This window comes from Bos taurus, chromosome 8 (assembly GCF_002263795.3).
Source record: "Bos taurus isolate L1 Dominette 01449 registration number 42190680 breed Hereford chromosome 8, ARS-UCD2.0, whole genome shotgun sequence".
In the NCBI taxonomy this organism is placed as follows: domain Eukaryota; kingdom Metazoa; phylum Chordata; class Mammalia; order Artiodactyla; family Bovidae; genus Bos; species Bos taurus.
Window position 1 is genome coordinate 95297276 of NC_037335.1, and position 24697 is coordinate 95321972.

Below are 24697 nucleotides of genomic sequence, written 5' to 3' on the forward strand. Positions count from 1 at the left end.
AGATGTTCTCTTTGTTTTACAAACAGGCTATATACACACAACTTCCAAGGGTTAATTAAATTCCCTTTCAAGTCTGCCTGGTCTTCTTGGTTGAGATTTCTTATTTATATTTAGGAGGTAGGGGTTATATTACAGTTAACAACATGGGTTTGAACTGTGAGGATCCACTTATACGCTGATATTTTTCAGTAGGAAATCCTGCAGTATCACACAGTCTGTGGTTGGTTGACTCTGCAGATGCAGAAACTCCAGATGTGAAGGGTTGACTCTTCCCCACCAGGGAAGCCCATTTGTGGATTAACCTCCTTGTTATTCAAGAGCCAGCTGTACTTAAATCATTTAAGGGTAATTAGTTTAGTCATAAAGTATTCATAAATTTCAATAAGTAAGAAATTCATTCATTTAAAAAACAAGATTGGAGAAAAAAGGAAAACTCAGCATCTCCTCAAGTTTCACCCATGATTCATCTTGTGCAGGTATCTGTTTTGCCTTGAACCCAGATCCTTCTTTACAGCACCAGTTTGGAATACGTTTTAAGCATTCAATTGCTTAATCTCCGGCCTTCCTTCCTCCCTCCCATGCTTTTTCTCTGCTATTTTAATCATATGTAGTTTATCTTTAGTGTGTATTGTAAGGGAAAACGAAGTAGATTTGAATATGGAATAGATGTTAATAAATACATATAAATAAATAATCGGAAGAAGAATCTTGGATACATTTAAAAGCTTCAGTTCAGTTCAGTCGCTCAGTTGTGTCCGACTCTTTGCGACCCCATGAATCGCAGCACACCAGGCCTCCCTGTCCATCACCAACTCCTGGAGTTCACTCAGACGCACGTCCATCGAGTCAGAGATGGCCATCCAGCCATCTCATCCTCTGTTGTCCCCTTCTTCTCCTGCCCCTAATCCCTCCCAGCATCAGAGTCTTTTCCAGTGAGTCAACTCTTCGCATGAGGTGGCCAAAGTACTGGAGTTTCAGCTTTAGCATCATTCCTTCCAAAGAAATCCCGGGGCTGATCTTCAGAATGGACTGGTTGGATCTCCTTGCAGTCCAAGGGACTCTCAGGAGTCTTCTCCAACACCACAGTTCAAAAGCATCAATTCTTTGGCACTCAGCGTTCTTCACAGTCCAACTCTCACATCCATACATGACCACAGGAAAAACCATAGCCTTGACTGGACAGACCTTTGTTGACAGTAATGTCTCTGCTTTTCAATATGCTATCTAGGTTGGTCATAACTTTCCTTCCAAGGAGCAAGCGTCTTTTAATTTCATGGCTGCAGTCAGCATCTGTAGTGATTTTGGAGCCCAAAAAGCTTAGAGATGTGTTTGTTTCTTTGTTTAAAGGTATCACTAACAATATTTTCACATAGCTTAGTTTCAAACTACAAACGGTAAAGTGAGGGAGAGAGGCTGAGAGAGAAGAGAACTGAATAAGAAAGATCGTGTTAGGTGAAATTAACACATCATTATATATACAGCACGTCACTGTAACAGTTACTACTTTTTGTTTATGTTTGACTTTTTTTTTGAAATCTAGACACTTGAATTTGTGACTTCTGTGTTATACAGTTTTGGAAGCTGTAAATTAGCCTTTATAGGAGTATGTCTTACCTGAGTAATGTGATAAATGGAGTACTGAGATTGTGTTCAACTGAATGTACCTGTAACTTGATTCATACATTTTAGCTTAGTTAAATATCTAGAAATTTAGTCTCCGTTATAGAGGATGTTGTCTACAGATAGATTATTTTGATAATTTAAATCATTGATAGTCTTCTGGCTCCCTGATTGGAAGAATCTTTAAATAAATTTGACCCCAGCTATTTATAATTGCTTTGTTTTCTTTTGTATTTTTAAATGATGAGTATACCTTTATCTGTATGCAATTAAGCTGTTCTGGATGGTTTAAGATAATTAAAATTTATTATATATATGGCTAGTGATTACCTTCAGTACCTCTCTAAAATATGTTTATTTGATTATTGCTATTAAGAGTGTAACGTTCATTTAAGATTCTGATCATAGGAAATTCTGTTTTAATGATTTATGATTATTATTATTTTTATTTTTAGAGTCAACTTAGTCAATGTAATAATGCCCTGGAGAACTCGGAAGAACTACTAGAATTTGCAACAAGATCATTAGATATAAAGGAACCTGAAGAATTTTCAAAGGTACCCAAAAAATAAGACTAATCCACTTAAAAAGGATAGTTCTGTTTAAAAGAAAATGATATTTCCCCATTTAATTTTGAATTCATTCAGTCATTTCTAATACTAGAAAAGGTTTGGAATTTGTTAAGTAAAATGCTAGCTGTTCATGTATTCCAAAGCGTATGCTTAGAAGTATGTGTCATTGGGGCCGTGAACAAATTAATTAGTTATTTAAATTTTGTTTAATGCTCAATTCAGATGAATGAAGTTACTCTTTTTTTAAGTTACATCCCCCCTTTATTTTAAAGGTATGCTTTAGCTGAATCATACCTTTGTTATAAACATTTTATGGCTAATGAAAAAAGATTGGTATTGGTAATAACATTCTTAAAAATCTATATTGTGTTCCTTTCACTGAGCTGATTGGGAAAACATCATCACTTAATGCATATGAGAGCACTGTGAAATTTGTTACTAAGTTTGTATTAAATGTCCTACTGTTTAAGAATGCTTTATTGAAATATGAAAATGTATGTCCTTATAGGGTATATTTGGAGAAGGCAATGGCACCCCACTCCAGTACTCTTTCCTGGAAAATCCCATGGACAGAGGAGCCTGGTGGGCTGCAGTCCATGGGGTCACTAAGAGTTGGACATGACTGAGCGACTTCACTTTCACTTTTCACTTTCATGCATTGGAGAAGGAAATGGCAACCCACTCCAGTGTTCTTGCCTGGAGAATCTCAGGGACGGAGAAGCCTGGTGGGCTGCCGTCTATGGGGTCGCACAGAGTTGGACACGACTGCAGCGACTTAGCAGCAGCAGCAGCATAGGGTATATTTGATACAGAGATATAAATAGTAGAGCAAGAAGACTGCTGATGTAATCTGGTGTTTGATAAGAGATTCTTAATTCTAGATTCTAAGTCTTAAGTATAGTAATTTTTAAACGAGTATCAATTTATCAAATCACATCTACTCTTTTATGTAGAATAAGTATGTAGACTACACAGAAAATGATGCGGTATGAAATTAAGTGACATAATTAGTAAAATATGTACTGTGAAGTAGTGTTATCAAGATAAGGTATTTAAGTTTAATATTTTCTTGGTCTTTGTGGACTATATAGTGAACTGTTTTATTGTTAGAAAGGTGGCTTTATAATCCACTTGTGCCCACCAGTGATTTAATTTTATGATTTTTCTATGAACTTTAAGGGTAGAAAAGACTTCCTTGAGAAGATAACATTTGCTGACTTATATCTCTACATCTTGAAAATGAAATTTAAAAATTAATTCCTTTTGATAGAATGAATTAGAGTTCTTTTGCCATAAACCAGTTAACTAATTCATTCTTAAATTTGGATGTGGGTTATAAGAAAGTTCATCATAGTACTTTGTAAGACTTATGTACAGGATTTATGAGGGAATTGTATCATACTTTAAATTATTTTAAAAGTATATTTACATCACCTAGTCAGAGGGCATTTACGTGATAACTTCGAATATCTGGAACATAGCCAAAAACATGCAGAAAGCAAAAGATGTTGAGTCAGCAGAAGCAATGTCATACAGTTCATGAGCGAGACTTAGTATCTTCTCATTGTGATGGTTTCTCAGAGTCTGTTATTAATATGTACATGGTGCTACTGAGTTTTTAGGGTTTTTTTTCCCCTTTTTGTTTCTTAGTTGTCAACAGATTCCCCTTCTAGTGGACTAGGGCAGCTGTTAATGATAGGCATAATCGTAGCAGCAAGAATTCACAGCTGAGTGCCCGAGAGAGAGGAAAAAGACAAGAGAACTATAAAATGTGGACATGGTACTCAAAAATAGCTTGAATCCAGTTGAGTTTAAGTAGGACCTAATGCTTAGAAACACCAATCACAGTTTGTTTCTCTCAAGTTTCTCTTTCCATTGACATTTTCAGAGTCCTTCTTTCCTCTTCCTCTCAAAAGATGCTGTTCTCTCTTGCCCTCTCCTTTGTTCTTTCCAGCTTTGTTAAAACTTGTTTCCAGTTTACTGTAAATTGGAAAGGTTCTGATAAAATAAATCACCTTGTGGTCTAAATATATTTTCTTCATGTGCTACTTTTCTTACTATTTTGGTCTTGTCTTCCAGCATTTTGCAGTACTGCCTAGTAGCTTGAACCCTTTGAAGATGTGGTGAAATGAATTATTTGTCATTGTTTCCTTGACAGAAATTGGAGTTTATTGTTCAAGAAAAATGCTTAACTGAAAGTTGCTTGCAATTATTTTCTTAGTATATCCAAATAGTATCCAGATAATTGTTTGTTCCAAGTCAAAAACTAAATTCACTTTCCTGCCAACTGCATGGACTCATACTTGCCTCAGATTCCTAATTGCTGACAGGATAGGGAAAGATGACTTGGAAGATTAATTAATGGACTAGCAGTATGTTGTTAGATATTTGGAAACAATTCTTTTAAGGTATATTGTTTATGAATATCTCATATTAAAGTGATGGCTGTGCTGAGTCGCTCAGTCATGTCCAGCTCTTTGTGACCACATGGACTGTAGCCCACCAGACTCCTCTGTCCATGGGGATTCTCCAGGCAAGAATACTGGAGTATGTTGCCATGCCCTCCTCCAGGGTATCTTCCCAACCCAGAGATCGAACCCAGGTCTCCTTCATTGCAGGCAGATTCTTTACTATCAGAGCCACCAGGGAAGCCCAAGAGTACTGGAGTGGGTAGCCTATCCCTTCTCCAGGGGATCTTCCTGACCCAGAAATTGAACCAGGATCTCCTGCATTGCAGGCGAATTCTTTATCAGCTGAGCTCTACCAGATAAGATTAATATGAATAACTTCTGGAGACAAAAAATATTATAGGCTGAAATCCAGGCCATGATTCTTTTTAGATTTCATTATCTTCAAAAAGAGTACTTTAAATGCTAATATTTAAGTGATCATGTTGCAATACACCAGTATGAGAATTAAATACAAAACTGCTATTTGCCAGCATTTGCCAGCATTAGATAGTCTGAAAGAGAACAAGTAAAACTAGCACAAATGAAAAAGGATTTTAGAACAAATTTTCACTAATTTTTTTAGTTGTTGGAAATTTGGCTGATAATAAATGTATGCAGAAAGCTCATCAGCAATTGAGTTCTGGATGAACAAGTAGCCAAAGCCTCATCAGACTCAGTTTTTCTGCTAATAACTGGCCTGCAGAACACTGCATGGATCCCTTAGCAAAACTAGTATTCCTACCAACTCCTGCTCTCCCCTGAATTTAGAACTTGAATCCTGCCTATGAAAAGAGCTGAGTTTGTGGGACAATTTCCAAGTCAATATAACTCACCAACCACTTCATCACAATCTTGCCACACATAACTCAGTTGTCAGACGAGGAGGGAGGGAGTGGTTACCTGCCCACAAATGCCTACAATGGAGAAAAAAGTACAGAATAAGGTGATAGGGAAATAGTCTTCTGGATTTGATCACAGGTGAAAAGGGAGAAAGGATTTTGTGTATTTCCCAGTTTTGACTTAGAGTAACTAAGCTTTTGAATATTGTTCAGCAAGTGTCAGTCTCTGACCACTGGGAGGAACAAATAACGAGAGTGGTGGAAGCTCACTCAGTATTTTCAACGGAGCACAAGTAGTATTGGCAGGAGCGCCTTCTGTGAGCTGCAGTCAGGAATTCCAGGAAAGAGGACCATCAACGAAAGCATGAAGGGCACATGGGTTCAATCCCTGGTTAGTGAGTTAAGACCCTGCAAGCTGCTCAGTGTGCCCCCTCCCCCCAAAAAAGGCATGAAAGTTTCAGTTATGAAGGCAGCTTAAAAACAATTCTGAGTGTTTAAGAATAGGGACTTCCCTGGCATTCCAGGGATGCCATGTTAAGATGCCATGTTCTCAGTACAGGGGGCACAGTTTCATCCCCTGGTTGGGGAACTAAGATTTTTGCATGCCACATGGCATGGCCAAAAAAAACACAAAACACCCTAAAATCTAAAAAAAATCCACAGAAATATTTTTTAAGAACTGTACTTGTTAAGAACTATGCTTTTTCACCTTTACTTCTTATGTGTGTTTATAGAAATGTAATCTCCTGTTATATATATGTGTCTAATAATCATAGAGTATAGGTGCATGCAGTATGAGATGCAAAATTTATTTCAAGTTATTTACTAGGGTTTTGTGAAGGCTTTTAAATTATTATGTTTTTTTAAAAATAGTGCTCTTTATAAATAGATAAATACATGTATAGAAAACATAAAACTTCTGATGTTGGAATCCAGGAGATCTTCCCAACCCAGGGATTGAACCCAAGTCTCCCACATTGCAGGTGGATTGTTTACCAGCTGAGCCACCAGGGAAGCCCAAAAATTTGATTAGAAAATATAAAACTTCTTATGTTTGGAATCAACCATTATGCAGTTTTTTTTTTTTAATCTGATTTTTTTGTCTAAGGGAAAATAGTACCTTGAAACTATCTCTTATTTACTCTCTGACTAAGCTCCCGTCATTTGCCATATTATTATTTCTTAATATGGTATTTTTGGGGTGAAGGTAGAAGTCTCAATCATATAATGTAAAAAATATTAAATATTTGCCCCCTAGTCATTTTCAGATTCTCTCAATAAAACTTTATAACATTATCTGCCCCAAATCTAATAGGAAAATATGAAATATGAAAGTGTGAATGTATAGACAAAACTTGAAAAGTTTCCTCAGTGTTGTATGGCATTAACGTTTTTACTGGGAATTCTATTGGGCTTTACTGCAAATCAAAAAAAAAGATAAATCTCTGGAAAGTGTGAAATTGACATCTAGCCTTTGCTACATTCAATGTTAGTATATTTTTCTCACAGCAGTTATGGTTCATAAACAGGTATATTTTTATTTTTTGTTGCTGTTTATCAATGCTCTGATTTTAACTAACTTTTCCCTTGCTGTCCCTTTGCATTTCAGCCTCTATTTCAGAGAATTAGATTGTTAAAATGTTTGTGTGCTTAGTTGCTAAGTTGTGTCTGACTCGTTGCGACCCCATGGATTATAGCTGGCCAGTCTCCTCTGTCTGTGGGATTCTCCAGGCAAGGATACTGGAGTGAGTTGCCATTTACTCCTTCATGGGATCTTCTTGACCCAGGGATTAAATCTATGTCTCCTGCCTTGGCAGGTGGATTCTTTACCACTGAGCCACCAGGGAAGCCTGATTAGGATACAGTGTCATGGAATTGATTACGGTAGTGCTGGAACTGTGTGATGTGCTCATCTTCTAAATTTCAGTTCTTTTTGTTTCTGACATTGTAAAATTATCTAAAATATTCCCAGGTGGCTCAGTGGTAAAGTGGTAGACAGGTATGCAGACCAGAATATTTTAGATTAGGTATAAAAATGACCAGTACCAAGTAAGAATATTAGAACTGAAGAAAAGAAGAAGCATTGCTGTATACGTCTAATTAATGTTTAATTAAATTGAGTAATTGTTAACTATTACCATGTGCCAAGCTTTATGCTAGACACTGGGGATAGAGTTTCAGGCATAACAGCCATCTTCTACATCAGATGTGTTGTTAATTATGCTGCTCAGTGTAGGGAAAAACTTTTGTTGGATCTATTATATGGTGTGTAGATTTAAAGGGGATAGCAGTGCCTATATTTTTCATCATTTTTCTTAGATGTACAGTACCAAATAATAGCTGTGCACTCTTCCTAAATTTGTGCTAGGATTCTCAAAAAAAGAAAAAAAGATATCTTAAGTAGTGTAGGTTTAAGTTGGCAGCTTTTATGAAGTCATCTGAGGGAAAGACCCATTGCTGCAAGTGTTTCTTTGGTTTCTCCTTATCTGAATTTTTGCCATTACAGCTTCATTCTTTGGGGTAAAGGGTTGTAGAACTGCAGCCTAGTTTTATATGTTAGCAGGCAAGCTCTAAGAATACAAAGTCCTTGCCCATGTGGAGGCAAATAGAGAAAACTTGGAACAACCATTATGAAGTGGTGAAAGAGATCTCTGAAGAAAATTTGGAGAGCAGATTTGAAATATATAAGAAACCATCAGAATGCATAGAAATGTGTGCCCCATGAAGGAGATTGAGTGTTCTAGTTGAAGAGTATCAGACTGAATGAAGGTGTGAATGAAACACACTGGTGTGTGTTGATAATCTTAAGGTAAGAAAAAAAATTTACAGTCATCTGAAATTAGTTTGAAGTGTTAAATTTTCCTCCTTATTTTAGGGTGATATATATTTATATGGGGACCAGATTTTCTATAGTTCTAACATCACATTGTGCAAGCTGACATGAACTGTACAAATTACAGGAAATTTGTTTTGGTGAAAATGAACTAATCTGTTCCAGGGATTTTATCCTAACTTTTCTTGCATGTCACTGCCATTGAAACTTGCATGAAAAGCACTAACTGCCTTCTTTCTCTTCTCCCTGATTTGCTCCAAGGCTGCCAGACAGATCAAGGATAGGTATGATATAAAACCTACATTTTTTAAAAGTATCAACATTTAAATCAGAAATGAAATTCAAACAGTTTCTTATTAGAATCTCATTAGTTAAAATAAAAATATCTAATGGCCAAGTACAGAAAAAAAAAAAAAAAACAGCATCTTCTGCCTATATTCTAGAATAAAGAACATATCAGCAAGATTTTTTAAAAATACAGTTTTGGACAATTATGTGCTTCCAGAAGAATTTCATTTCTGATATAATGTAGTTTTAGTATAGTCCTTAATTAGCTATGCTAGTAGATGGGAAACCATTTTGAATAATGTAAAAAATATTCCTGGAATGCATATTTTGTTGTTAAATTTTATAAGCATGTCTTATTTTATGAAAAGTTACAGCATTATATTGTTCCTCAAGAGCTAAAGCACTCCTCCTTCACCGCCCTCCTATCTAATATCTTTGTATTCTCATTTCATCCTGTTCCTGGTGCCATCTCTTTCTGTTTCTAATGCCACTGCTGTCTAGTTGGTGGGAAGAGGAAAAAAAAATGGTGACAGACTTTGGCTTAAAGGTCTTTACCATTCGCAGGGCCAGGATGAGGAAGGGTAATTCAGTCCTTGTTGTAAGAATATAGCAGAGGGCTGTTGGCAGCTTTGGATTGGGTTATCACAGAAGGGATGGTTTTGATCGGCTTGGCTAGTCACTGAGCATTGACTATAGTGAGATTGTCACTTTTCAAGTTTCTTCTTTTGAGGATTATGAAATTCTCTGAAAGGCATAGCTCTTCAAAGCACCACTCTGAGTCCTAGATGAAATTATTCATCAGATAATTCGCAAAATTATTATTTATATATTATGTGAAAACCAGTGTTGCTGTTGTTAACCTTGGCTGAAGACTTGTGTTTTTCTCGTGGCCTTTTATTTGGCTAGAGGGAAGATTCACATTGACTTTCATAGCATTCTTAGCACAAATAATTTTTCTATTTTTTGTATGTTTTATTTCATTTTAAAATAAATTTTTATCAAAGTATAGTTGACTTAACAGTGTTTTGTTCTGCTGTACAGCAGAGTGGATCAGTTATACATGTACATATGTCTACTCTTTTTTTAGATTCTTTTCCCAAATAAGTCATTACACAATATTGAGTAGAGTTTCATGTGCTGCTGCTAAGTCACTTCAGTCGTGTCCAACTCTGTGCGACCCCATAGACAGCAGCCCACCAGGCTTCCCCGACCCTGGGATTCTCCAGGCAAGAACAGTGGAGTGGGTTGCCATTTCTTTCTCCAGTGCGTGAAAGTGAAAAGTGAAAGTGAAGTCGCTCAGTCGTGTCTGACTCTGTGCGACCCCGTGGATTGCAGCCCACCAGGTTCCTCCGTCCATGGAATTTTCCAGGCAAGAGTACTGGAGTGGGGTGGCATTGCCTTCTCCCGTAAAGACATGGGTTATTCTTATAAATCCTGATTATGAGATTATGGGAGTTTAAGGTGAAAAGTATTGGCTGTATGAGGAATGGATGCTAGGTAGGTCAGTGTTTTGGATTAGCTTTGGCTTGTGTCTCCTAGACTTTGCTATAAGTAATTCATCTACTGTGGCTAGATTATTATTTTATTTTGCCACCTCCTCCATTAAATCCTCCTCTGGTCCCTGATTTTCTGGATTAGAAGTCACTTCCTAATCAGGTTTTAGGCTGCCCAAAGACTTTTGAGAAAAGCCTTGCAAAATCTTCTCTCGTTCTTGTCCTTGGAATCTAAATGGTTCTCTGCCTCCCAGATTCCTGCCCTTACTCCTGACTTATTTCTCTTTGTCCTGATTTGTCAGAATTTAATTTTATGATCAGTGTTCATGGCTGAATATTCTTCAGTGAGTCTAGATGTCTTTGCCCAAAACCAGCCTCTTGAATATATTTCATAATACCCAGAGTATCCAGGTGATCTCAAAGGAGTCAAAGTTCCTTTTTTTCTGCCAGAGCAGCTCCATTTTTTCTTGCTGTTGTTTTTCAAAGTATATGTTTTTTTTTGCTACCTTCAAAGTTTGTACTTCCGAGGTAAGGAACATTTTTGAGTCTTGGCTTAATTTTTTTTAATTTGGCTTTTTATCTTCATAATGTTCAGGTTTCTCTGATACAGTTTTTACGTGCTCTTTCAGGAAGCAAGCTTCTAGAATTCAATATTGATATTTTTAGTACAAAAATAAACATATAGTCATAATAAAATAATTATCTTCATTAAGGGAAGGAAGGATTACTTCCTTATAAGAGAGCAGAAGTGGTATTTAAGGAATGGATAACATAGCTGAGCAGGCAATCAAAAAATAAAGTATCTATGAGAACTCAGTGCTTATTTTCTGTGATAGATATTATACAGAAGAAATGGCAGGAGTGACAGGAAAACCTAAAGAAATGATGAGAAGATAATACATAGAGTTTTAGAACTTTAAAAATCACTAGTATACGCTTCCAACTGCTTAGTCAGGTTGGAAGATGATTAATTGAGGTATACTATGAAGAGTTACTAGTTCTTGAAAGAAAGGGATCATGAAAGAGAGTCAAGTTAATGTAGTAGGTAGTTTGAAGAAATTGTGTTCATTCTTACTATTTTGCAATTTTCTCTTTGCAAAAATAAAACTAGGAAGAAGAGATCTTTGTATTTAGCTTGTACTATTAAAAATGAACCAAGAAAGGCAAGATGAATTAAAACATCGCTAACCACATGGATCTTGTAATGTAGAGACATATATGGATTTTAGACAGTTGGGTTGGGCTTTGAAGCATCATTCGTTTCAGTTCAGTTCAGTCGCTCAGTCGTGTCCGACTCTTTGCGACCCCATGAATCGCAGCACGCCAGGCCTCCCTGTCCATTACCAACTCCCGGAGTTCACCGAGACTCACGTCCATCGAGTCAGTGATGCCATCCAGCCATCTCATCCTCTGTCATCCCCTTCTCCTCCTGCCCCCAATCCCTCCCAGCATCAGAGACTTTTCCAATGAGTCAACTCTTCGCATGAGGTGGCCAAAGTACTGGAGTTTCAGCTTTAGCATCATTCCTTCCAAAGAAATCCCGGTGCTGATCTCCTTCAGAATGGACTGGTTGGATCTCCTTGCAGTCCAAGGGACTCTCAAGAGTCTTCTCCAAGACCACAGTTCAAAAGCAGCAATTCTTCAGCGCTCAGCTTTCTTCACAGTCCAACTCTCACATCCATACATGACCACAGGAAAAACCATAGCCTTGACTAGACGGACCTTTGTTGACAAAGTAATGTCTCTGCTTTTGAATATGCTATCTAGGTTGGTCATAACGTTCCTTCCAAGGAGTAAACGTCTTTTAATTTCAGGGCTGCAATCACCATCTGCAGTGATTTTGGAGCCCCCAAAAATAAAGTCTGACACTGTTTCCACTGTTTCTCCCATCTATTTCCCATGAAGTGATGGGACCGGATGCCATGATCTTCGTTTTCTGAATGTTGAGCTTTAAGCCAACTTTTTCACTCTCCACTTTGACTTTTATCAAGAGGCTTTTTAATTCCTCTTTATTTTCTGCCATAAGGGTGGTGTCATCTGCATATCTGCATCATTATTTGTAGATATATTCAGTCTAAAAATAAGTTCAGTCTTTTAGAAAATTATTGCATAGTTGTACCTCTAACTTTATTTTTGGAGATTGAAGTTTTCATTGTCTAGAAAATAACTTGTTTTTAGGCTTTGATAAGCCTTTTTAATGTGTTTTTAGAGAATGTTTTTTTCCTTTGAGGCCATAGTGATTTTATGGCCCAGATTTATCTTGAAAGGTGTATGTGCTATGCTTTTATTTATTGTTTTGTTTTTGATAGGTTTTAGTTGAAGTATAGTTGATTTACAGTGTTGTGCTAATTTCTGTTGTACAGCACAGTAATTCAGTTATACATGGATATATGCATTTTTAAATATTATTTTCCATTATGATTTATTACAGGAGAGACCATTATGATTAAATCAAGTTTATAGATAAAGTTTCAGGTTTCAGTTCTTTAAAATACTCTCAGATATTTTTCTCAACAGTTTTCAACGAACTTTTAAATCCCCATGTTTAGAAGCAGCCGAATTCACACCTGTTCATTGATTCAGTGGGCATTTACTAAGTACCAGTCTGAATATAGCTCTTTAAGAAATCTTTAAATCTGTGGTGGGAGGTGGAAGGGAGGTTCAAGAGGAAGGGGGACATATATATACCTATGGCTGATTCATGTTGATCTATGGCAAAACCCAACACAATATTGTAATAAAGCAATTATCCTTCAACTAAAACTAAACTTAAAAAAAGAAAAGAAGTCTTTAATTCAGAAGATACTAGAGCTAGAGAGAACACATGTAAGACTTAGCCTTTGTTCCTAACTTCTTATTGATGTAATCTGAAATTGTATATTGAGAACCAAGAGCTTAAAGTAATAGTGTGTGAAATTCTCAGCATTACACTTGGCATTCAGTTAAGTGTGAGTTCCTTTCTCCATAAATTGTTTTTCAGTATAGCACAACCTTCTTAAGAAAAAAATTGAAATATAGTTGATTTATAATGTGTTAATTTCTGCTGAACAGCAAAGTGACTCAGTTACACATATGTACATTCTTTTTTATATTCTATTCCATTATGGCTTAACACAGGATGTTGAATATAGTTCCTGTGCTTCACGGTGGGACCTTGTTGTTTATCCATTCTGTATATATAGTTTGCATCTTGTTCTTGCTAAATCATACCCAACTCTTTGCGATCCCATGGACGGCAGCATGCCAGACTCCTCTGTCTTCCACTGTCTCCCAGAGTTTACTCAAATTCATGTGCAAGTTAGCATCTGCTGACCCCAAATTCCTGCTCTGTCCCTCCCCAGCTTCCCCTTGCCAACCCCAAGTCTGTTCTCTATGCCTGTGTGTCATTTTTTGTTTTGTAGATAAGTTCATTTGTGTCTTTTTTTAAGTTCTACATATAGGTGATATATGGTGTTTGTCTTTTTCTTTCTGACTTCACTAAGCATCATCTCTGGTTGCATTCATGTTGCTGCAAATGGCATTATTTCGTCCTTTTTCATGGCTGCATAGTATTCCATGGTGTATATGAACCACATCTTCTTTCTCCACTCACCTGTCTGTGGACTTTCAGCTTGTTTCCGTGACTTGGTTATTGTGAATAGTGCTGTTAAGAACATGGGGTATGTGTATCTTTCTGAATTACAGTTTGTCCAGATATATACCCAGGAGTGAGATTGCTGAATCATATGGCAACTCTGTTTTTAGTTTAAAATCTGAGGAATTTCTGTACTGTTTTCCATAGTGGCTGCAACAGTTCACATTCTCACCAACAATGTAGGATGGTTCTCTTTTTCTGCACACCCTCTGCAGCATTTATTATTTGTAGACTTTTTTAATGATGGCTCTTCCATTGTGAGGTGTGGTGCCTCATTGTAGTTTTGATTTACAGTTTTTTAATAATTAGTTATCTTTTCATAGCACTTTCTTCTTGATAAATAGATCAACTATTGTTCACTCTTTGTTACTACTAAAGTGATTACTTTTCTAGTTACCTAATAAAGTAACTGAATACAGCAACATGTTTAATCCCTTTCATACCATTGATCTTTAGGGTAGTTTGATAGATCTGAATGGCTAGTCCTGGTATTCCTTTTGTTCCTGCAACTCTGTTTTCTTCCTCTCCCAGATTCTGTTCTAGGAGGACAATGGTCATGAATAGTATTTTGGTGTCATTCTTTGACCAAAGATAATAAGGGTAATTACTTTGTGATATATGTAGATATCTACTATAATATGAAAAGTTGAAGTTTGAGATAAAATAACAATAGAGTATGGGAACTTCTTTTAATCTCTAGTTTAAATTGACAGAACGATTTCTGTCTACTTTAGGTAAAATGAGCTCTGGTATGGTTTCTTTCTTTTTTGTTATGTATACTATATTCATCTAAAATATATTGAATGAGTTCCTACTATTTCCATGGCATATGGTTTCACAGGGCTGTTTCTTCTTGTCTGCTTCCATTCAGCTGATGTTAATACATCAGAGTGATAGCTTCTAGCATAGTGTTCAGAATTGTGATTTCACTTCTCTCCTTCCTCATCCATAGCCTTTCTTTAGCACCTACCAAACAATACAGTGTTTGGTCAGTGTACTTTACTTTTATTTAAGGACACGTGGGATGGCTGTGGTGACTAGGCAGAATGTTTGATTCAGGTGTATTTACCATTCATTATTTGGCATATGAAAAGGAGTGAGGCTGGCATCAGGAAGTCAGATTGAGTTTACAGAGATTCAGATGACTGTTGAGTCCGTTAAAGATGATTTGTCTTGGATATTTGTCTCTTGAGTCTTTTGTGTTTTTATGAAGTTTTATAAAACTGACTGGAGGAAAGTTCTTTAAAGGTTATTTAAATGTCTTTAAAAACATTTTACATTTTTTAAAGTTAATTTTCAAAAGATCTAAAAGCAAATTTCTATTAGTTTTGTTATCTTTGTTAATAGCTTCAGAAACCACTAGAGTGGAGAAATAAGTTCTATCTGTTCACTTTATAAATTAAATATGATGTGATACTTCCCATTCTTTTATTTTTAAAAGAATGTTTATGTCTGTGTTTGCTATAGAGTAACAATGGCTTCAGCCTTTCGCCTTTCTTTGAAACCAAAGGTCAGTGACAACATGACTCATTTAATGGTGGATTTTTCTCAGGAAAGACAGATATTGCAAACTTTGAAGTTTTTGCCAGGTAAGTTAGTACATATATTACATACAAAGTTATGTATAAAACCTCTTTTTTCCTTTCAAGATTTTTTTGTAATGAACATTAGAATTTGAATATTAAGGAAATATAGTGTGTTTTTTTTTTTTGTTCTTCAGCTAAGGAATAACTGAATTTGCTAGTCTTTCTTTTTAGAGAATTATTTTACTGACAGTAAAAATTGCAGTTTTAGAATCCTAGTACAGGATACCTCTTACTGCTGGTTTAGCAGAGAGAAGCAATGTACTGTTACGGTTAACGCTAAGTCTTGGGGCCAGACTTGTTAGATTTGAATTCTGGCTGTGACTTACTTATTATATAGCCTCAACAAATTATTTAACTTCACCTCATTTTCTTCATCTTTAAAGTGTGATGTTATCCTTCCAGGATTTTTATGAAGATTACGTGAATTGAGACCTTTGAAGCACTTAGAGGTGTTAGCACATAGTTAACACCTAATGAATCTTGATTGTTATTATTACCATTGTTGTGGTGGCTTCTGGTTTAGGTGGAGTTAATAATGTGTCAACACCGGTTTATTAGAATATTAGTATGATGATATTCCAGCAGTTGAAACCATTTAAAATCAAGTCCCACTTTATTGTTAACTGTTCACATGTGTGAAAGAGCCAACTAAGGGCCTTTTGATTATTCTCTTTTTACTAGCATCAAGTAGTATTAATTAAGTGGATAGCCAAAACAGTTTGAACATGGTGCTCAGGAAATCTCTGGAAAGTGAAGCGTTTTACTTACAGGCTTACAGTTTTTGGAGGTTAGCTGTTTTTGATAGAGAATGTTAATCATATGAAACCATTCTTTCCTTCTATGAGAATTTGGTCCAGGACTTTAGAATATGATTGGAAAGACAAAGTTAGAAGTCAAGAAACTATAGTAGAACTAATTATGGTAACATAAGTGAAGTATTAACTTGTATGGTATAGATCAGAAATTCTAGAGTTCAGAGAAGGAAAAGATGAGAGAAAAAATCATAGTTGTAGAAGAAGAAAGTATACATACTTATCAGTGGGTGCCTACCTGTAAATGGGCCTCTCAGAATTGCTAACCATTATATTTTCATTTCACTATTTTTCTAAATTCAGGAGAGTCAGAAGTGGTGGACTGTCAATATATGCATGAGTAGTAGTATTTTGATTAAAAAAAATATGAAAAAAGCGATCTTCTCACCATTACTTCCTTCTCGTGGATTTTCAGTGATGGCTTAACAAACCCAGGCTATATCCGCTGTACAGTCAAGTAGATTGCATGCACAGTTAGGATTTCTTCTTTTGCAAACTCTTAAGACAGTCTGAAGGAATGAGGTGTAATAAAAAGCAAGAAATCTTTTTGTGGAGGAGTTTCATCCTGAAGGAAGGTATAATAGGTTGTTAAAATTCATGAAAGGTGAACTCATACCATTAATTTTTTTATATTCTGCTGTAGCATAAAAATTTCCTATAAGATGCAGTCAGATAAACTTAAAAATGAATACCTGCATCCCTTAATAGTTCATTCTGTAAACACCACACAGATCAACTCTACACTGCATTATGTGTAACCTGAGTCTGAAAATTGGAAGTAATACTGATGGATGATAATAATTATGAGCATTTTCTTCTACACTAAGCCATTATTCGTACATTGAAGCTTAGAGTTTGTGTCCTCCTTTCTGAGCTTCGGCAGTCAAGAAGAGAGACATGCTTGTGGCAGTGTTCTTTTACACTGTTCAGTTCTTTTACATTCACACGCAGAGAAGAACCTTAGTAAAATTCTTACAGTGTCCACACAATTTGTTGCTTTATGGAAGTTGCTGCGAATTGCTTTCCATTCTCATTTTTTTTAAGAGAGTTCTTTGTTCCCTAATATTTTTATATTACAAATTTACTACCTTTCTTCATTTCCTGAACTTTATTCCTACATTTGTTGAAATTCTTCTCTTCTATATAGGATATTGGGTGAGCTTCCCACGCATTAGATTCAAGTCACTCTTAATTTGACATATGACTCTTTTTTCAATTTAATTTTTATTTTATATTGAAGCATAGTTTATTTACACTGTTGTGTGGCTTCAGGCATACAGCACAGTGACTCAGTTATACATATACATATATCCATTTTTTCAGGCTCTTTTCCCATGTTGGTTATAGAATAGTTGACATACCACTCTTCAGTTCATTTCAGTCGCTCAGTCCTGTCTGACCCTTTGTGACCCCATAGACAGCAGCACACCAGGCCTCCCTGTCCATCACCAACTCCCGGAGCTTGCTCAAACTCAAGTCCATTGAGTCGGTGATGCCATCCAACCATCTCATCCTTGTCATCCCCTTCTCCTCCCGCCTTCAATCTTTCTCAGGATTAGTATCTTTTCAAATGAGTCAGTTCTTCACATCAGGTGGCCAAAGTATTGCAGTTTCAGCTTCAGCATCAGTCCTTCCAATGAATATTCAGTACTGATTTCCTTTAGGATGGACTGGTTGGATCTCCTTGCTTTCCAAGGGACTCTCAAGAGTCTTTTCCAACACCACAGTTCAAAAGCATCAATTCTTTGGCACTCAGCTTTCTGTATAGTCCAACTCTCACATCCATACATGACTACTGGAAAAGCCATAGCTTTGTCTAGATGGACCTTTGTTGGCAAAGTAATGTCTCTGCTTTTAATAATACCACTCTTAAATTTAAATAAATAAATCAATAATTTATTAATAATAATGTTAATTAAATATTATTTCATTAGATAAATATAAATAAAATACAAACGTGTTTATATATAAATATAAAATATAAATGTATTAATATTAATGAAAATAATAAATACATAAAATGTAAAATAAAATATCTAGATTTTCTTTTTACCTGCCAAGTTTGCTTTCTTTGGGGGCCATTATTCATAAGAAGGAAGAATCTTCTTGCCAGTACATTCTTACTGCAGTGATATTAATAGCTGAATTTGAGACATGGATTTGTGGAGAGTTAGCTGGACCCACTTACAGATTAAGTGGTATTTTATTTATACAAGCCTCTTAGGACTTCAATACAGGTTTTAACTCAGCAAAATTACAAAATTACTACATGCCACAGGCCTTTACACTTCCTCATATGTAGGCAGGGCACAGCATATTAAATTTATGAATGCCCGTGATGTCTTCCCATAGAAATGAATAGTAGTCTGTATTGCTTATGTTCCAGTAATAGACTAACATCTATAATGTATTATTAATAAATGAAGTTCACTCTGTTATTAGAGTTCACTGTGTTATACAGTTCCGTGGGTTTGGTAAATGTGTAATGTCATGTCTCCACCACTACATTACTTACAGAGTAATTTTACTGCCCTAAAATTCCCCTGCACTCTGCCTGTTCATCCATTCAATCCTGCAGCCTTGCTATAAGCTTGTTATTTCCAGGAATTTTTCTGTTGATTCTTTGGGATTTTCTACATAGACAGACATGTCATCAGCAGACAAAGACAGTCTTATTTCATCTTTCCTAATTTGCATATCTTTTACTACTTTTCCTTGTGTTAAAGCATTAGCTGGAACTTCCAGTACAGTGTTGAATAGGAGTGGAGAGAGGGGACGTCATTGCCTTAGGGGAAAGGTGTCTAGTTTCTCAACCCTGATGTTACCTGTAGGGTTTTTTTTTTTGTAGATATTCTTTATCAGGTAAAGTTCCCTAGTTTACTGAGAGCTTTTGTCATGAATAAATGTTGGATTTTGTAAAGTATTTTTTCCTCTGTTGATTCACATCATATAATTTTTCTTCTGATCATTTGAATTTTCTTCTACTGATATAATAAATTAGTTAATTTAGAATGTTGAACCAGCCTTACATGCTTGGAGTAAATCTTTCAAAGTTTTTTTTAGCAACAAGTGTTTAAATACAATATGGCACAGTTTGACACATTTCAGACACATCTGTATCACTGGAGGACCATGTTCCCCAGTTAGCCTACTGTTTAAATGGAACATCTGTTAATGTTGAGGAGCTATGTAAAACCTCTTTTATGGAAAAGAAATTGATTAATTTTCATACATGTTAACTGTGACTCATTTACTGCATTTTGTTCTAATGAATCATGGAACTCTGGAGAAACATGTAAAAATTCTTAAATATTTAACAGGGTTGCAGATTTCATTTTTGTTCAATGTTGAGGAATCACGGTTAGTCTATAAACAAGATTTTTAAAATACATTGCAAACATTTTGAATTATTTTAATCATTGGATTCAAAGCAAGTTATTTTATTTTGTCAGCAGTAATTTAATTTATGGTCTCCAGCTGTTTGAAATAGATTAGACGTAAGTGTTGAGAAGTAGCAAATAATTCCCGATTCTTTATTCTTAGCCTGTTTGAATTGCTTTTTGCCAACTGTGTTTTTAATGTACTTTGAATGCGTCTGTGAAAAACTTTGAAATATGAATTTTAAAACAGCTTTGAAAAATGATTATTTTGCATTTATAAGATATCCCTTCTCTTAGCCTGATTCAGTTTAACAGTTCAAAAGCAACATGAAAAAGCATAATTTGAATGACAGACACAAATATTGGATTAGTACTATAGTGAAAAATGAGCTTTTTTTTTTTTTTTGCTTCAGTTCCCAAAGCTCCAGAGATAGATCCAGTAGAATGTTTGGTGGCTGACAACTCTGTGACAGTAGCTTGGAGAATGCCGGAAGAAGATAACAAGATTGATCATTTTATACTGGAATATAGGAAAACGAATTTTGATGGACTTCCACGTGTAAAGGATGAACGATGCTGGGAGATAGTTGATAATATTAAGGGTACTGAATATACACTATCAGGTAAGATGACTGCATTTCGTGAATCTCATTCTTGGAAAACAGATATAATTGATGAATTTTTGATTTATATTAAAAGATCAAGTTATTCAGTTTCTTTAGCCAAGGTGACATTTTTGTATATTTGTTATAGAAATGAATTTTTCTTAAAATATCAAGAAAACCTTCATTTTAGTTAGTCCTGGATATTTGCACTCTGGTAAAACAATATGTGAAGGGATATTGTAAACACTGTCTCAATAAAATTTAATTTTTTCTTTAGTTTTCTAACAATAAAAAGCTGTCAATTTTCTAGATGTATGCACTGTGCCTCATTTCAATGATACTGTAAATATTTGCCTTTACCTTTTTATTATTACCTTTATGGTAATACTTAAAGTTGAGCTGTGACTTGATAGTAGAAATTTGTGTGTTGGCCTTTTGATAGTCTTTAAAAACATACCTCTGTATATAGGGGAGTTTGGGTATTTGAATGGGCTGACTGTTGCCTGAGATTTTTAATGTTTGTTTTACGTGAGCAGTAACATTAGTATTGTTATCATTACTGAGAACCTAACATTTGTCAGAATCTGGGCTGAAGTTCACAGGACATCTGGTTTTATAAGTACAGTGCATTTCAGTTAGTCCTTACAGTTGTGAGGTTGATTTTTCCTTTTCCATGTTACAGATATCCAACTGTGGCTCTATGAAGTTGTTGAATGCCCCATAGCTAGTAATTTTTGGATTGAGATGTTAATCTGGTCCTGACTAACTTTAGAATTTTGCTATTAATCCTTATGCTTTACTTTGTCTTTAAATTCATTTTTTACTTGAGAAACAAATATAAAAATTCTTTGGCTACTTTCCAGAAATTGAGTATGTTGTTTTAAATCATAGCATCTCTCCATGAATGAAACCTTACTTATAATGAGGCTTGAGAATATTTGTTTATTGCTAAATTTAAAAAGCCCAGTGATAAACTGCATAATTCATTTGTTTTGAAGAAAATAATAGGTAAATCATGATTCCTTTTATTTCAGGCATTATCACTCTGTTAACATAAATTTGTACTCTTTCTGAGTAAAAAGATAGTGCCAAGGAGGGAAGAAAGTCTGTTTGAAGGTTCACACTCATACTTTTGGAGTAGAGTCCTTTACTTTTCATATCTCAAGGCTGTTTTTCATTTTTTTCAGGTTTAAAGTTTGATTCAAAGTACATGAATTTCAGAGTGCGAGCTTGTAACAAGGCTGTGGCTGGAGAGTATTCTGATCCAGTGACTCTAGAGACCAAAGGTAAGATCAATAGCTGTTGTTCACCATGAAATAGGACTTAACACGTGAAGTTGTTCAACACTTTGTAATAGGAAACATTTCATGTATAGTTGCCTTCCTTCCCCACCTTCATACCCATGCCATCCTGCGCGCCCCTCCCCCACCCCCTCCCCCCCCACAGAATTCTCATCAGGAGGTATTTTAAGATGGGAAAATTAGGACTACAGTAGTGGATTTCATTGGTTTCTCTTTTACCCTAGTATTCAGATGAGTCAGGGGCTTCCCTGATAGCTCAGACAGTAAAGCTTCTGCCTGCAGTGCAGGAGACCCAGGTTTGATTTCTGGGTCAGGAAGATCCCTTGGAGAAGGAAATGGCAATCCTCTCCAGTATTCTTGCCTTGGAAATCCCGTGGACAGGGGAGCCTAGTAGGCTACAGTCCATGGGGTTGCAAATAGTTGGACACGACTGAGTGACTTTCACTTTTAGATACGTGATATAGACCAGTGATGCTATTATGTTCTCCCATGGATACTTAGTTTACAAATTTCAGTCTAGTATAATTACATTCCCATTGCTGAGGTTTTCCCAGAGAATGGATTGTGTCTCAATAATAGGGAAGTATGTATTCAGTTTAGTTCAAGTTCTTTTTGTTTTCATAAATCTTATTGTAGAAATTATTATTTATACAGTTAGTGTTTACAAAGCCCTCTCACAAGTCTTTTATTTGATCATTGAAACCATCTTGAGGGATCAGTAGAACGGATGGTATTGATACCCATTTTGTAGGTGAAGAAAGGGATGTTCAAATATGTTAAATAACTTACCCATGATCCCGAAAACTAGCTTGGAAAGGTGTGAACAAGAATCTTATTTACAAATTCTCTGCCTGCCTTTATTGTGGGCCAGGAATGTAAGTAAGTGCTTGTAGTCTCTGAGAACAATTTGAATTTATTAGAACTCAATGTACATGAATTTGAACAAACTCCAGGAGATAGTGAACGGTAGGGGAGCCTGGTGTGCTGCAGTCTGTGGGTTGCAAAGAGTCAGACATGACTTACTAACTGAACAGCAACAACAAAGAGTAACATATTTAAACACAGAAGATTTTTCAGGTGTTTACCAATTTGAAGGCCATAATGTTATAGATCTTTCTAGTCATGAAATGATAATTCACTCAGTTTGCTTCCAGAATCAGCATCTACCTGTTGTTAGATAGTTGGGCCTTTGAGTGTTTCACTGACCTCCAGTTCACATAGCATTTGAATAGGTTTGAATGCTAGAAGTTTGATATGACTTGGAGGCTGGTATAAAAATATCGTTTTAGAATAAAACAAGAAGTTCATAAGTTATTGACAGGTCAAACTCCTAAGAATATGATTGTATTAGATTTAAAAAGCAAAACAAAACTAAGTCAAAGTAATTTGGATTAGCAAATGTTTTTATTTGAGAACTACAGATAACTTAGCCAAGAAATGCAGTTACCTAGAATTACTTGTTAACAAATTGAATTGAAATTGTGGTTTCTTTTTTTTACCATTTCAAAATAAAGTCATATTTACAGGTAGATAATCTTTTCTATATAACATGAACTGTTTTCAGCCCTTGTGAGGTAAAATTGCATTATTGTTAATCTCCTCCTCCAAGAATATTTTATCTTTTTTTATTTCTTTTGTTCCTTTTCCTTTAATATTGAGTGACCAAACTTGGGCCTAAATGTGGTGAATTGTACATTTCCATGCAAATTCTGTAGATTCAGGAAAATAGAATATCTGGCTTGTGATTTCTTTGGAGCTGGACTGTCTGCTCCCATTAGCAATGTCTAGATCTTAACTAGTCAAATTCTTGGTCTTAGGGTTTGCAGGGAAAGACTAAGTTGATTCTAGTCCTTTTGAGCCGTTCTCACTATGGGGTAAACCCCTTGGGGTTGGGGTAGACTGATACTCAACCCTGAGGCCCACTGAACCTTCTAGGACCTTCTGGGAGACTCAGTAAAATTATCTCTTAAGAAGCTGTGGGTCACAGGTTTTCTAAGGTTATTCCATACCACTGGAGTGGCTACTAACGACAGCAGGAGCTCCAGAGAAAAGTCAGGTTTTTTAAAGTACCATGGTAAACAGTTGTTTACTAATTTTTTGACTTGCTGTAGCCCTTTTTGACCAACCATTAGAAGTAAATATATGAGCAGAGAATTGCAGGGAAAGGGAGAGAGAGACAGAGATTAAATAGTTGAGTCCTACCAAAACTTCATATCCTGCCACTTGTGGTGCCTGGTGTAGAAGGTAGTGAACCCTGTTAATATCTGTCTGTCCAGTGTATGTAATTTCTTCTTTTATTGAAATTACCAAAAGTGATGAATAATATGATTTCTTATGACCAGAATTTTTAAAGTATATTATCTCTTCCTTGTAAAGGTAAATGATGTGATACTAATCACCAGTTGCTTTCTAGCCTCAAATGTTAGTATCTATGATATAATTTTACAGTACGGAAAGTAGCCACCAACCCAAAGTAAACACATAAAACATATCTGTGCCTTATTTTTTTTGGTACTTTGTTTACACAGACTTTTAAAGATAAGGAAACTAATATCTGGCTTCATTACAGGCTTAGTAACAGTTGAGGCTTCCCTTTTGAGGCCAATCTTTTTTTTAAACTTCATAGTGAAATATTATCCTTGTTACTTAGAGAGCCTCAGTGATTTAGTTGAGGCTTCATGAAGGGACAGTGTCCAAAAAGGAAGAGAGAAAAGATTGCACCCCTGAGTTTGAAACCTATACCTGTCTGTTTGGGTGTTATGGTATTTGATAAGTCTGGTCTCAAGTAGCTTGAGGGATAATACCTGTTTTTGCCACCCTTGACTCTACTCTTATCTTCATCATCAAACATAGGGAATAGCTTTCTGATTTTTTTTCTTTCCTTAGGATTTTAACAAGCAGCTGAGTGTTGATGGCACCTTGAGTTATATCCACTGTTTCTCTCAAAAATTCAGAAGCCCTCACATGTATTAACTAATAACTAATGTAGAGGTTAACTCTGTTCTCTTAAAACAGTTCATTCTTAGTAATACAGGGTCTCAGTTTTGCATAATCCTAACTTTCCAGTCACCTCCCTCTTGATGAATTCTATTTCCACTTTTACTGGAACTGTGTTATTCTTCTTTCAGTAAGTTCATTTCTGTTTACATGCGTGTTTTGAAAGCTATTAACTCTTTTGCATGTTGTATGACATTTTCTGGAAGTGGTTATGGTGAGTCAATTTGTATTTAGAATGTTTTAAAATACAGTGAACAATAGGTCAGCTGAATAGGTGAAATTAAAGT

The 24697-nt window shown here is 35.7% G+C and overlaps 1 protein-coding gene across 6 annotated transcripts in view; it reads left to right on the forward strand.

Annotated features, from left to right (window-relative positions):
* The window catches only part of FSD1L (fibronectin type III and SPRY domain containing 1 like), a 73032-nt gene that overhangs the window by 28963 nt on the left and 19372 nt on the right, over positions 1-24697 (forward strand). For all 6 annotated transcript variants that reach the window (XR_009495449.1, XM_024995583.2, XM_024995584.2 and 3 more), the window contains exons 4-8: positions 2076-2177; positions 8576-8598; positions 15197-15318; positions 19921-20130; positions 21300-21398. Coding sequence is in view for 5 of the 6 variants with exons in the window: in XM_024995583.2 (XP_024851351.1) it covers positions 2076-2177; positions 8576-8598; positions 15197-15318; positions 19921-20130; positions 21300-21398 (556 nt within the window). In the remaining variant the exon portion in view is untranslated. The remainder of the gene's footprint in view (positions 1-2075; positions 2178-8575; positions 8599-15196; positions 15319-19920; positions 20131-21299; positions 21399-24697) is intronic.